The 14538-nt window shown below is 46.8% G+C and overlaps 1 protein-coding gene across 7 annotated transcripts in view; it reads left to right on the top strand.

The window, feature by feature from the left end:
* Nucleotides 1–14538, top strand: part of TRIO (trio Rho guanine nucleotide exchange factor) — a 354620-nt gene that overhangs the window by 149369 nt on the left and 190713 nt on the right. For all 7 annotated transcript variants that reach the window (XM_023239465.2, XM_045038713.1, XM_045038715.1 and 4 more), the window contains exon 8: nt 5836–5967. In XM_023239465.2, the coding sequence (XP_023095233.2) occupies nt 5836–5967 (132 nt within the window). The remainder of the gene's footprint in view (nt 1–5835; nt 5968–14538) is intronic.

Genomic DNA, 14538 nt, shown 5'->3' with positions numbered 1-14538 from the left:
TCTGATGGACCTTGGCTGAGGCCTGGCCAGGCAACTGAAATGTGGAGGTGGGGCAGTAGGACCTCTGCAGAGACTTTCTTTACTCTCAGGTAAAGACGTGTTGTGGATCTTCCCCCTTCCCTGAACAAAAGTAAGATCTTTGAAACTCTGATGTGTGAGGGAAGCCCACATCTACCAAGTAGTTTTCCTCTTTGCGGAAGAGAAATGGGTTCAACTTTGTTCTTCTTTTTTTTTTTTTTTTTAATGCTTTGCCTTCCAGTTATGCTTAAGCTGTTTTCATAAGCTCAGTTGGGAGAGGACCAGAAACTTGGACGTCATGAATTAGGTTTCCAACATAGCCACCTCTTTGACCCCCATCCAGACTTACCAGTAGGAAACTAAATCTGATTAGGGAGTTAGGGAGGCACAGAGCTCAAATATGTGACCCCCATGGTTAATGGCTTTACCAAAGGAAGCAGCCTTACCCGTAAGGATTACGCTCCAGCGAGGGAGACGTGTGCCCGGAACTGCCCAGCCACACTCCTCTGTGGTCCCGGTGGGTGTTCTCGTGTTGGTGTCTGCCTGTGGTTTTATAGATGTAAGTCTTGAGGTGCAAACTGGGTGAGGAGAACATTGCATAGATGGCACGCCTCCTGAAGACGTCTCAGCCATTCATCTCATAGTCTCATGTCGCAATTAGAATCTCAGTTTGCAGACACGGAGACAGGACCACAAGACCAGCAGTCTTACTGGTAGATGGTGTTTAGGGGCTCCAGCCTTCACTTCTTTTGGTCATGTGGCATATCCACTGAATTGTCCCTTCACACTGAGAAGCTTTCATAGCAAATGTTATTAGACTTAACAGTTTTGTAGAACAAAGAAAGTGACTTGATTTTGCTACACCTTAGCGCCCTAAGACGCTATTTAAAAAAAATGCTCTAGGGGTGCCCGGGTGGCTCAGTCAGTTAAGCGTCCTACTCTCGACTTCGGCTGAGGTCATGTTCTTGCGATTCATTAGATCGAGCCCTGTGTCAGGCTCCGTGCTACGCCTGGAGGCTGCTGGCATTCTCTCTCTCCCTGTCTCTCTGCCCTTTACCCTGCTCGCTCACGCTCTATCTCAAATAAATTAAAAAATACATTAAAAATTAAACAGATGATCTCGGGTGTGAGGGTGATCCGGCTGCGACATCTGTCACCCTACTGATCCCCAGGGTTGGCTTGGCTGGCTCGGCGGGTGTGCGCTTCCTCCCTGTCCCACGTGCATTTCTCCTGGAGATGCACGCTGCGTTGTCAAAGAGGGTGACTGTTCCCGATAGAGGAGGCTGTTGTTTGGTCAGGGGCATACCTGTAGCTGTGCTCTCCTGCTGGGACCCCCACACAAACCCTCAAGGTCCATTTGTGGAAAGGAGGGTAGTCAGACTCCCAAGGCTCCACATGTCCCAAGGCACATCCAAATGACGTGCTGCGTGTGGCAATCTGCCTTCCTTTAAAACAGACAAGAGAGCTGCACTGTCCAGTATGGTAGCCAGTCACCATATGTGGCTACTGAAATTACTTAAGGCTTAGTAAGAAGATAATGTAAGAATAAATGAAAATTTCGTACAGTGTCCACATTTCACACGCTCCATAGCAACGTACAGCTAGTGGCTACTATACTGGACAGCACAGATACTCATATCCATCACTGCAGAAAGTTCTGTTAGTGCTGGTCAAGATTCACCTTCACAGTGAACCATAAATCTGATGACCTCATTTTCTCTATGACTTTGAGGGCCTCTATAATTTGATAAGAGCCAAAAATAAAGTAACAACCAGCATTTGCATAGTTCTTTAGAATTTACACGGCTCTTTAACACAAGATGTCATTTCATCCTTAAATCAGTCCAATGAAGTCGATGGGGCTGGTGGTATTTATTGGCCTTTGATTGTGTTTGGGGAGTGAGTCACTTATGTTGGGACTTCAGTTGAGGTCTGTGACGGTCCTTCAGCTCCTGACAATAATCACACACTGTTCCACAAACAAGGCACTTAGATTAATATCCTTGTACAATTTCACTCTCCATACATAGTTTTAGAAATACCATTTCTGGTAAACAAGTCTTATTGCAGTTACCTGGATAATTTTGTCATAAGTCTGGGTTGGAACTCAGAGGAAAATAGCACTTATATACTATTCTTTTTGAATTTTTAAGGCAAATAATACACAACTAATCCCATTTTAATGGTATTTTACTTTATTACAAGCATAGACCTAATTCTTGGCTTGTGGACAAAACAGAAACGATTCTTGTGGAAAAGAAATATAAACATGAAAGAAAAAGTTATTAATGAAAACAGATTCAAGGTGTGCAGAGTGATCATCGGCATATTCTGGTTCAAGCTGAGCCTGTCTCCTCTGAGTTACTGTGGTGTAGATGGCAGAGCTTTGCAAATGGAGCGGGCTGCTCCCTCAGGTGATTTCCCTGGGCAGAGAAGAGGGCCTGTCTGCCTTGGAGGAACCAGGAAAGAGTGTGTGCTGATTAATCCTCAGGGAGTAGAAATGATGAAGTAGAAAGGAAAAGTGGGGTAATATTTTCTAGAAGTGAAAACAAAAATGAAGAGATGAGAAGTAAAAACCCAAGTTTGAGTTCTTATGTATGTTATGCGTATGTATGTATATACACACATATATATCTACACACACATATGTGTGTGTATATGTTAAACCAGTGTCACTTTTGTTGAAGAAGAGAAACCCCCCCCCCCCCAAATATTTAAAAAGTTAACAATTCTAGGAAGTTTTTGTGCTTTTGTCTCCTAAATCAGGCCAAGCCCCTGTGCTCAGCTGCACCCCATCGTGATCCCTGGTGTGGGTGGGAGGGACGGACGTGCACTGGCTGTGGGTGGCAGGAGGTGGGGCAGGCCAGAGGGCTGAGTGGCTCCCACGTTGGAAGCCCCCCACTCTCTCAGCATGTGGAGGGTAGTGGAATAATGTTTATGCAAATACATCTCATTATTCAAGCTCTCCTGTTAAAGCTGTATGTATCAGTTACCCTGCCTTCAGCTGCTTGCCTCTTGTTTTCAGCCACACTTTTACAAAGTCGCCATTCCGCTCAGCATCAGAATTCTCAGTTCTGTAGCCAGCTCCTGATTTGAATTCACAGAGAAGCATTTAATTCTCTTGGATTCTCCTGTCTACCCTCAACCTAGCTGGATGCCGTGTGTTCACGAATTTGGGTCCAGTGCGCATTTAAAGCATCAGACCAAACCGTCTGCTCTGATCTCACTAGAGTATGGTAGCCACCTTCAGTATTGTTCTTTCCAGAGTGTCAGGCTCTGTTCTAGACCTGTCCCCTGGTGTTGTAATCCCAAATTGTATTTCTAAGATGGTGACTCGTGTTGGGGGGACGGGGGGGTCTGGAATGTAGTAGAGTGGTTAGAGAAGGTTGGGGAGTGAACACAGTAGGCCTGCCCCCCTTGCCCATTCATAGCCCACGTTATCCTATGAAAAGACTCTCACAGATTCTGTGCTATGTAGCTACTGTTGAACGTTGCCACCAAAGTCAACTCCAGGATGCCTTTTCCTTATGGAATACCAATTCGCAGCCTTCTTTTGGCCCTCTGATCAGGGGTTGCTCCCTTGGTGGCAGTGGGTTCAGACTTTTGGGGTGTTTAAGTCCTTCAGAAAGCGTTGAGGGCTTCGAGCTTACCCTTCGGAGTCTAGGGTTTCCATCTCATAAATAAAAGACAAATTATGCTTGCACAAAAGTCCCGTGAAACCATGGCCAGGTTTGTTTCCATCATTGAGATATCTTAACCCAGTGAAATTAGATGTGCAGAATTCTTTCTCCACAAGATTTCCACATGGCAAGCCATCCTTTTCTGTGTATTTAGAACCTGGCTATATTTTTTAGGTAAGCATCTTTAGATTGACACTTCCACTTGTGCGCTATGGTGTAACTAAAACTTGTTTCCACCTTGTTCTATCAGAAGCATTTTAGCCTCTTGTAAGGAGTATACGGTGACTCTGTTTCGTGCAGGAGCAATTAATTGCTGACTTGACCTGATGAATTAATCATGGTGATGGTTAACCAGAGTCCATTTATATTTGGAAAAGGTTTACAGTGATTGGTGTTAAATGCAATAATGGGAAAAGTGAAATGGAAATCAAGAATACTTAGAATCATTCAAGCTGATATTTGATATTGGATTTGATATTTATAGAACATGTGTAGTCACACAGATCCTTGTCACACACACCTGCCGAGGGGGAGATGTGTCAAGTAATTTTATTACTACTTCCGTTGCCCTGTTGGTGTTAGGAAGGCACCGTAAAGAAGGATACTCCTCCGTCCCTGTGTCCGTTGAAACCATCAGATGCCATCATATGATACGTAATGCCCCATGACTGGTCAGGCCCTAAGATTTGCATATAGATATTTTTCTGAGCCATTAATAATAAATGGACTTTTATAAACAAATTACTACTTACCAGGTGACGTGTCTATTTTGTTTCTAAAAATGTCATGAATAAGTGGGTGGTCGTTCCCATATTTTAAGAGAATCCTAGCAAGTTTCCTGTCTGGCAGGTCAGTCACCCAATTTTATTTTTTAAATTTTTTTAATGTTTTATTTTATATTTGAGAGAGAGAAGCAGAGAGGGAGCAGGGGGAGGTGCAGAGAGAGAGACAGAATCAGAAGCAGGCTCCAGGCTCCAGGCTTTCAGTGCAGAGCCCAATGCGGGGCTCGAACCCGTGAGCCGTGAGATTGTGACCTGAGCTGCAGTTGGACGCCCAAGCGACTGAGCCATGCAGGCGCAGCCACTTTTTTTTTTTTTTAATTTTTTTTTATGTTTTCGTCACCCAATTTTAAATAGTCACCCTCTGCATTCCCTGGGAAGTAGAAAGATGCCAAGGAATTAGAATAAAAGAGGTGAAACCCAGGGAAATGTGTCCATGACTATTTGGCTTAATTGAATTAGCGTCTTTAATTAAGGGCCTTCTGCTGCCTGCCTTTGACACTGAACTGTGATGGATGCTGATAGGCTCTCCCTAGGACGTCTGGCAGTGATTTCTCTGCTGTTGATGATTCCTGGGGCGGTGGGAGTGGCCGTGGAGAAAATTGAGGAGAGGCTGGAATGGTAGTCCTCAGGACTGCAGCCAAGACTCTTCCCTTCTTGTTTACGTGCAAAGTGGAAAAGACCTGAGTGAGTCTGCCTCTTTCCTCAGCCTTCCCTCAGGCTCAGTGGGCACAGCTGGGGAGCTTGGGTGGCCTTCATTTGGTCTTTTCATTTCTGTGTGTATTTGCTTTGGAAAAGGTAGAAAAATGGGCCTGCTGCTCTTCCTCAGTCTAGGTAAATAATTCCAGATACTTGGGCTTCCGCTAGCATCTTAATGTTGGAGGGGAGCGCGAAGGCTGGACTACAGCTCCTGGAGGAGGCGTGTGCCGCCATCTTGAGGCTGAGGCTGAGGCGCACCAGGCCTCTATCCTTACACAGCCCACGGCACCGGGCGGTTGTTACGATCCCTGATTCGGAGGAGGGCTGGGGAATTAAGCAGGAGGCCCAGAGCAGATGCAGGGAAGAGTTGCTCTGGGCTTGCTGTTAGCTGTAGGCCTCGGGGTCCCCTGGAGATGTCATTCCAAATGCAGGCTCCTGGGCCGAGCCCCACTCTGGCCAGAAGGAGAGCTCCAGGGCAGAGTCCGGGAACCATGTGAGGCTCCCGGTAGTGCCATTTGAGATGGATGTTCCACTATGCCACGTTCTTAGACTGTTTCTCAATTACCTTGATTTCAAAACCATGTTGAAAAAATAGCTACATCTCCGTATAAATTGCCATTGATAGAAATAATCTTTTTTTTTTTTTTTTACTCCTCAAGTACATGAGCAATGTGGACTCGTGGTGTAAAGCCTGTGGAGAGGTGGACCTTCCCTCGGAGCTGCACGACCTGGAGGACGCCATTCACCACCATCAGGGGGTATACGAGCACATCACTCTTGCTTATTCTGAGGTGAGCGGGCTCTTCCACTTCCAACTGCAGAGTGACAGTTTCATGTCCCAGCACCAAAAGCTGGGAAAAAACCCCGAAGCTTGGTCGAGCCTAGAAAAAGCTCGTAGGTCTCGTGTTAAACTGCAGTCTCGCCGGGACCTTTGACCTGTGTGTGCTAGGGGGTGGGGTGGGGGGCCCCTGTGAAGCAGGGTGGTCGGCAGCGAGCGCACTTCTTGGGCCCGTGGCGTGTGCGGGTCTCCCGGAGGTGCTTGTGGTTCCACATGCCGGAGAAAGCGCGATTCCAGCTCTCTGGTCTGCACGTACTTGGCAAATAGAGGTTTCCATGTGCTATTAATTTAATTTTCCTGTATGAACTTTCTAGAAAGGAGCGAAACCTGATACCGATGCATGTTCTGGATCAAAAAGCACACACTGTTTGAAGCTACTGGCTGTTTTCGAAATCTAAGCATAGCATTCTCTTTATTATTTTAAGGTCCATTATTTATGTACTATCTCCCCGTCTTTATTTTCTGCTCCCTTCATCTGGGCCAGGTTTTTTTGTGAGGACTTTATGTAATCATTTACTTAATGTTCACAACTCTGGGGCGTGCGTCCTTATTGGCCGTGCTGTTACTGACGAGGATGCTGAGGCCCAGAGATCAGGTGACTTGTGCCAGGTCAGCAGCTGTAGGGGACAGAGCAGCTCCTTGTCCCGGCCACTGCTCTGCTGCCCCTGTGTTGTCTCACGTGGGAGGCGCCGTAAGTGTGGAGAGCTTGAGGTGTGGCGCCCTCGCGGGCGAGCCGTGGTCTTCGGGCCTGTCACACCAGTCTGCCTTTCCTACACTGGATGAATTCCTGGAGGGAAGCGGGGTTGCGTGCCTGCGTTCAGCAAGCTTTGCCCCGTCTTCTTCATCATGAGCATCTACGTCACGTGTGCTGAGATGAAGGATCCCCGGGACACTGGAGTCAGCCAGGCTGCAGAGCCCACGGCGGGGTGGGGGTGGGGGGCAGGGCACAGGGTGGACACCTCTTCCTGGATCAGAACTCCACCACCTTGTCACAATCCTAGGGAAGAAAGGGGCCATTCATTTTTCGGCACGGCACTCCCTGCTTCACCCCGCAGGTGCTACTGTCCTGTCCTTGGGCCGTTCTCCTGAGCCCTTAGTGTCCTTGGGTGCATTGAACAGACGCGCGATGCCTGTGTTACTTACCTCAGGATGTTGTGGAGGTTGAGATCTACACATTTATTTCTCTACCTTTTTGTCCAACGAGATCCCCCGCCACCTTTCTTTTAGCACTGTTTTATTTTGTCCATGGAGTTTTGAAAAAGTCAATTCTGTATTCTTCTTAATTTTGCACCCAGTGCATTTGAGCTAATAAGGTTATCTAATTTATTAGCAGCTATATAAATACTAGCAGTAGCCTTTTTAATAGTAAAAGTGAAAATGGAACAAATCTAATTTTTTCATCACACGGGTTCATGAGGATTCTGTGAGTTCCAGAAAACATTAACTTCTTGCTCCCTGGTGTACCGTCTCTAGGCATTGTCTGATTTCCACCTGTAACACAGAAAGTGGGCGGCTCTGTTGCCGCCGTGTGACTGGGCCTTCGCTCATCCGCTTACTCATGACTTTCTCAGGAGCTGCTTTCTGACTGCTGTGGTAGCTTCCAGAGCCGCGGGGGGCAGGGCGAATAGCTCGCTCACCAGGCGATCGGCTGCAGTGGGACTACAGCCCTTGCCTACACGACTTCCCTCAGAGTCGGCCTGACCTGACTGCTGTCTTGCTCTCGCCTCGCTGGCCGTTCAGTCTGCCTGTTGCCCTTGGCACTTCCAGCAAAGTACATCATTCTCTCACCACTTCCATCTATAAAAATTGGGCATTTTGACATGGGGACTTATGTTTACCTATTGGTGCAGTTTTATTAGGTTTTATGTTGGTACTAAAAGTTTTAAAAAGTTGGATGGCAAGTTTTAAATAGTTAAAAAGATTGAGGGCTTAAACCACAATTTTTAGCATAAAAGCCTGTGTGCAACTATGCTGTAAACTCAAGGAAACAGTAACTTCACAGTGAAATCAATACAAAAGACTTTCAATAGAACAGAATAAACTTTTATTTTTGCCTTCTTAATTAAAGTCTGAAATGGTTTCAGGCTACAGAAAAGTGTTAGAATCCTATAAAGAGCTCCCACATTCCTTTAACCCTGATTTCCTAGTTTTTAACATTTGACCACATTTGCTGTGTAGCCCCCTTCCCCCACCTCTCTGTGCAGACAGTAAATCAGCTGTGATACAAGACACCGTCCTACCCACAGACCTGTTCGTATTTCCCACGTTCCCACTACCTCTGGTCCAGGACGCTGTGCAGCAACACAAGTTACGTTTAGTGAACACCTCTCATTGGTTTCCGTCAATCACAGTGGAACTTTCTTTAGTCTTGGTGACAGTGTTAGAGAATGTGGCCCCTTCGTTCTCTAGGATGAGCCTCAACCTCTTGCCCATCCTTCTAGTTTTCCTCCTGTGCTGACAAAAGCCGAGTGTCACGGCAGGGTCACGGGATGCTGACCCCTCTTGCTGTTGGTGATGTTAACCTTGACCACTCGGTGAGATTGGTGTCTGCAAGGTTTCTCCAGTGAAAAGTCAGGATTAAAAAATACTTGTTTTTGAGAAGCATATTGTGGGAGACACACATCTGTGTTTCTCATGAGACTTTTCATGGCCTTGTCATCCGCTGGTGACTCTTGCCCCTGTCACCTCCCACTGTGATGGCTGTCTGGTGGCCGGTATTCCTTCTGTATTTATTAGGTGATCTACTGTGAGAAAGAACTTTCTTTCTTCCCTATGTGTCTATTTATTATTCCAGTATGAATTTATGATATCTTATATTCAGCAGGTTATAATCTGATACTCTATTTTGATGCTTCAATTGTCCACATTTAGCCAGCAGGAGCCCCTTTATGTGTGTGATGTTTTCGTTTTTGTTTTAATTTATTTTATTTTATTTTATCTTATTTTATTTTATTTATTGTTTTTTGTTTTTTTTTTTTATGTTGTTATTATCTGAGCACTCCCTTACTTTCTGGTGTAATGTTCCCAGGCTCCTTTTGTACTTTCCCGCCTCATCCCGGGATCTGCCATCCCACTGAGGAGTGCCAGTTACTTGTGTGGTGTGGTATTTAGAAACCAAGATGGGGGCACTCAAGAGTGCTTGCTTGCTTGTGGGGTGTCTGTGCTTCGAGGCCCTCCCTTTGCAGTTGTGGACCCACCCCCCTGTGCTTGCTCCCACGGTCCACACACCCCTCAAACTGTTGGTCTGTTGCCCTGGGCCCGTGTCCGTTTTAAAGGCCCATGTGTTCGTACCGGTGCTTCTCTTTCTAATCCAACCCATCAGGCTTCTTTCTAGCCTGTTCCTTTCTGTGTTTGTAAACTCCTTCTCAGACAAGATACCTGGCTCCTGTTGCCCTCAGATCTATTAACTTTTTGTTCAGTTAGTGTATTTTCTCAGTCTGCTCAGTCTCCCAGCCAGTTTGTCTGGCTTCTCTGTGTGCTTCTCCCCCTCCCACCCAGAAAGCCTGGCAGGGGACCCCTGCATCGGTGTGCCCAGCCTGCACTGCCTCAGACCCTGGGCACCATTTTCTCCATGGCTGGAGGGGAGGGGAGGAGGGGAGAGGAGAGGGGAGAAGGGGAGAGGGAGGGAGGGGAGGAGGGGGGGAGGGGAGGAGAAGGAAGATGGGAAGGGAAGGAATGCCTTTTTTTTTTTTTACCATAATTTATGGTCAAATTGGTTTCCATACAACACCCAGTGCTCATCCCAACAAATGCCCTCCTCAATGCCCATCACCGACTTTCCCCTCCCTTCCACCCCCCATCAATCTTCAGTTTGTTCTCAGTATTTAAAAGTCTCTTATGATTTGCTTCTCTCTCTCTCTCTCTTTCTGTAACTTTTTACCCCCTTCCCCTCCCTCATGGTTTTCTGTTAAGTTTCTCAAGATCCACATATGACTGAAACTATGGTATCTGTCTTTCTCTGACTGACTTATTTCACTTAGCATTATTTTGGGAGCAAGCAGAAGCGAGGGAGGGGCAGAGAGAGAGGGAGAGAGAAAACCCCAAGCAGGCTCCGCATTGTCAGTGCACAGCCCGATGCAGGGCTCAGACCCACAGATAATGAGAACATGACCTGAGCTGAAGCCCAACCGACTGAGCTACCTAGGTGCCCTGGGAAGGGATGCTTTTGATTTTTTTTTTTTTTTTTAAGTTTATTTATCTTGAGAGAGAGAGTGGAGGAGCGGGGGGGGAGGGGGGGCAGAGAGAGAGAGGGAGAGAATCTGAAGCAAGCTCCACCCTTTAAGCGCTGGGCCTGATGTGGAACTCGAACTCATGAACTGTGAGACTATGACCTGAACCGAAACCAAGAGTCGGATGCTTAACCAGCTGAGCCACCCAGGCTCCCCAGAATGCTTTTGATTCTAAAGGGACTCTTCCTTTCCTAAATGAGTGGTTTTCTAACTCAAGTGTGCTGGTTGAAGTACAGCTTCTCATATCCCACCTCTAGAGAGTGTGAATCTCCATCCATATTTAATGGCTTTCCTTACCGATCCGGTGACTCTGATGCAGAGGCTTCACCGACCACACGCCGGGAGCCGGCCCTTGCCCTGTTTAAAGAGTTGCGGGTCTGCCCAGTAGGCACTCCTCCCGGGGATGTACGTGAACCCCCGCCTTGGTGCCGGGTCCTTGAGGAGTTGGGGACGTGAGAACAGGACTCCTCCTTTGTCTCTTCCTTTCACTTTCCCTCCTCCCTCACATAGTCTTTTTTTCAAACAGTGTCTGCAGCTTCTAGTCTCTGATGTCACAAGCTTGCTGCGGGAAATCTTCCCAGCACTTTTTTTTCCAAGACACGAACACCCTGCTTTTCAGTGTTTTAATGAGACCTGTCCCGTGGCATTTCTGTTTGTGATTTCGCAGGAGCAGCGTGCATGTGCCTCATGAACATGCACTGGTTTCAGCTTGCCGGGTTCGGGGCGAATCTTGTGTGTGGTAGTTGATCACAGCAGAGTGAAGCAATCTAAACATCTGGGGTACGCTGGAGTTTTAGAAACAGCATATATAATCCTCATTTTTCACATCTCGTGTTTAAGCAAGTAAACTCATCAACCACTTTCCCCGCAAACTAAAATCATACAGATGACTTTTATCTCCGCATGCCCGTGCCATCACGCAAACCTAAACACTGTTTGAGTTGTGACATAAGAGTGTGGAGTGAGTGCCCGTGCACGTGCGGAAGGTCTTTGCCGCAGCCGTGGGCAGGGATTCCTCGGGCAGGAGGAAGGGAAACGGCCCGTGGGCTTTGCGCCGATCAGCTGTGACTTCAGGATTTCGCTTCCTCATCAGCGTCCCAGGTTAGCAGATGTGCTGGCTTCAGCGGGGCCTCCTGGAAATGACTGGTTTGCTGCCTGTGAAGCTGGTCGACCTCCTTTTTTAAGGCACCATATACGTGGGTGACGGCATGATTAGTGTTAACAGCGTGTGAGAAACAACAGAACAGCCCGATGAGTCACCTTGATAGTAAACGTACTAAAACCCCGCGTCTGTGCCGCGTGTGGAAGCACGGCGATCTTGCTGTGTGGAAACTTCGGCGAGGGGGTTGTTGCAAAGCCTCATTAGGGTATCGCGGCACCGCTGTTGGTACGCAGGGTGGTGGAGTCAGCGCTTGGCACCGCGTCAGAGGTGACAGACCTTACGGCAGTCCCTGCTGACCCCCAGACTTGAAGCCTTGCAAGGGCTTGAAACAGAGGAGTGGAAAGTGTCGGGCTCGAGGGGAAGCTGCGGGACGTCCGTGTTCTGTGCACAGATCTGACTCCACTAGCTGGGCTGCTCCAGTGGTTTCCTGTTTTTAGCTTTCTTTTTAACGCTTATTTATTTATTTTGAGAGCGAGAGAGCTCACGAGAGCGAGCTGGAGAGGGGCAGAGAGAGAGAATCCCAAGCAGGCTTCGAGCTGTCAGCACGGAGCCCAGTGCGGCTGGAACCCCTGAACTGTGAGATCGTGGCCTGAGCCCAAGTCAAGAGTCGGACGCTTAACAGACTGAGCCACCCAGGCGCCCCTCCTGTTTTCATCTTATTTTGGTGTTTCCTTCCTGATAATCCTATGTAGACATATCACAGAATCAAACATGGTTAGAATGACCTAGTTTTGAGTAAGAAACCTAAAAGTTGAAAGAACTAGAAACCTGCTTTTAGAGGAATATCCTAAGAACTTTGTCTGGAGAAGGACCAGCATCAGAGGGGAGCCAAGTAATCTGAAGGCAAGAATGTTGCCCTTTATCAGGTGGCCTTCCTGACCCCTGGGAAAATGCCACTGCCAGTACAGGACCTTCAGAAAGCCATTGGCCTCTGTTCTTGGTAGTGTAGCCATCCTAAGACAGGTGTAACCTCCTGACTCAGAAAGGAAGTGTTCCTGTTTGCTCGAGGGACATCAGCCACAGCTACATGACACGCTGACCCATGGTCGCTCTTTCCTGTTTCATCAGAACTTTGATTTCAGAACCATTTCTGCCAGAGTTGGAGAGGAAAGTGGTGGCTGTGAAGCCGTTCCCAGGCTTAGCATGGAGGTGTGCTCTGGGCTGGCCACGGCAGGCCAGGCCCTGCAGAGCCAATCAAAACAACTCGTGTTGCTTTGAGTTGATGCAAATGGTGCAGCTTGTTTCATGAAAGTTTTGAAGAAGGACCTCCCTTCTTCGTGACCTGCTAAGTGTAGTCCTTTCTGATCATGCCTTTATATATTGCGTATTTTGCTTAATTGGGTTATTCCTGGGGAACAACACTTCCTAGCACTTCTTTCTAGATCTACAATCCCACATTTGGACCTATTGACATATTGTAGGTCATAGGTGGTCTTTGAGTGGTGGTGGTTTTTGCAACCATAAGCAATAATCAGTGGGTACTGTTCCTTTTCCTTAGATCAGAACAGTATTCTTACTTTGGGCACGTGAAGAAGATTCCGCTGGTGACCCTTTGCTCTAATCTGATTCATGGGAAATCAGAGCTCCAAGTATCAGAGATAAGAATAGGCTGGTCTCTGTGAGGTTTGGTGGAAACTTTTTTAGGGTGGCACACAGAAATCCAGATCTTACCAGTCTTAGAAATCTAATGTGTAGTTTGATTAAAAGTAAATATCCAAGAACCAGACCATTATTCTAGATTTTAAACAGTTAAGACTTTTCATTTTTCTTAACTCATTTAGTTATTAGAGCATATTAGTTCATACACTTAAGGCACATTACTATATCTTCTGCTACCTGTCAAATCCCTGAGTGCTGTATTCCAAGAAAAAGAGCAGAACCTGAAAAAAAATGAGCCAGTTTGATTTGTTCAAAAATCTACAGGAGAGAAATCCTGCGTTTTGATAATAAAGGTTGATTTTCTTTCTTGTGGTGTTGTCCCTTTGTGGGATGGGGTTTGCGTGAAAGCTAGAAAAACCTTTTTAAACCAAACCTATAGCACATTGACTCACCTGGTTCTGTGGTAGGAAGTCTGGAACTGTACGACATACCATGAATGTAGTTGCTTGTTTCAGTCCTTAAACCATGTAGGATTTTTTGGGCAGCAATATAGTCTTCAGTGTGTTGTTACTTCTCTTCTGGTTATTCTGTACCATTTACAAGCCTTTATTTCTATGCAGTAGAATAGCAGCTTCATAAAATTCTGGCGTATTTTTCCCTGCGTAATACTACCATACTCATGAAGACAGACATTTTGCCAGAAGTCACTGAAATAGAGATGGAGTCCTTTATGTGCTTGAATAATGTCTTTCAAACTGAAAAATGAATAAACGCTCCACTGAAATGAAATAGAATTGTCTCTGGAAGGTGTGTCGGAGGAATGCTATGTAGAGCTTGTGTTGGACTGGAGCGCTCTCTGGTCTTGGTGGGGATAAGAGGTGTTTTCTTGCCTAGAAGCTTTCTGCCGCTTCTGTCTCCACCACTGGCTGTGCCAGCAGTGGCCCTGACGCGGACACTTTAATCCCTGCTTAGGGATTCCCAGAAGGCGGAGTTTTGCGTAATAAGTAGTCTTCTGTTAAGGTATTTGTGTGTTCCTGTTTTGGGTATGTACTCCTCCGTCTCCCACCACCCCTCCATCCTGAGGAAGCCCGGTAATACCTGCTCTGGAGCTCTGGTAAACATCGCAAAGACACCTGAGGAAACACTGATTCTTTGGAATATTCTTGCTCAGATGATTTATTTATTCACAGTAGTGGAATATTAATGGTGTCACATGAATGCCTGTGGACACTTGGTGAAGGCTGAGAATCCATTTGTCATTTTGTATTTCTAGTGTATGATCCAGAACAACAGCTTAAGATAAGAAGTTTGCTTTCTGCCCCTGTAGAAGTCCCAGGGCTGGCATTCCAAGGCTGGTGCAGTAGCTCTGTTGGTACGAGATCTCTGGATCCTTTTGTCTTTTTCTTTTGCCTCTCTTAGCAGGTGGGCTGCTGTCCTTAAGCCTCCCTCAAGGTTAGTAATAGGTGCTGCAGCTCCAGCCATCTCCACCAAGTTCTTGGCAGCAGGGAGGAAAAAGAGGCAAAGAAGAATGAGC

This window comes from Felis catus, chromosome A1 (genome assembly GCF_018350175.1).
Source record: "Felis catus isolate Fca126 chromosome A1, F.catus_Fca126_mat1.0, whole genome shotgun sequence".
Taxonomy (NCBI): Eukaryota; Metazoa; Chordata; class Mammalia; order Carnivora; family Felidae; genus Felis; species Felis catus.
Note: the sequence above shows the minus strand (reverse complement) of the source record. Positions and strands in the feature narration are given on the sequence as shown.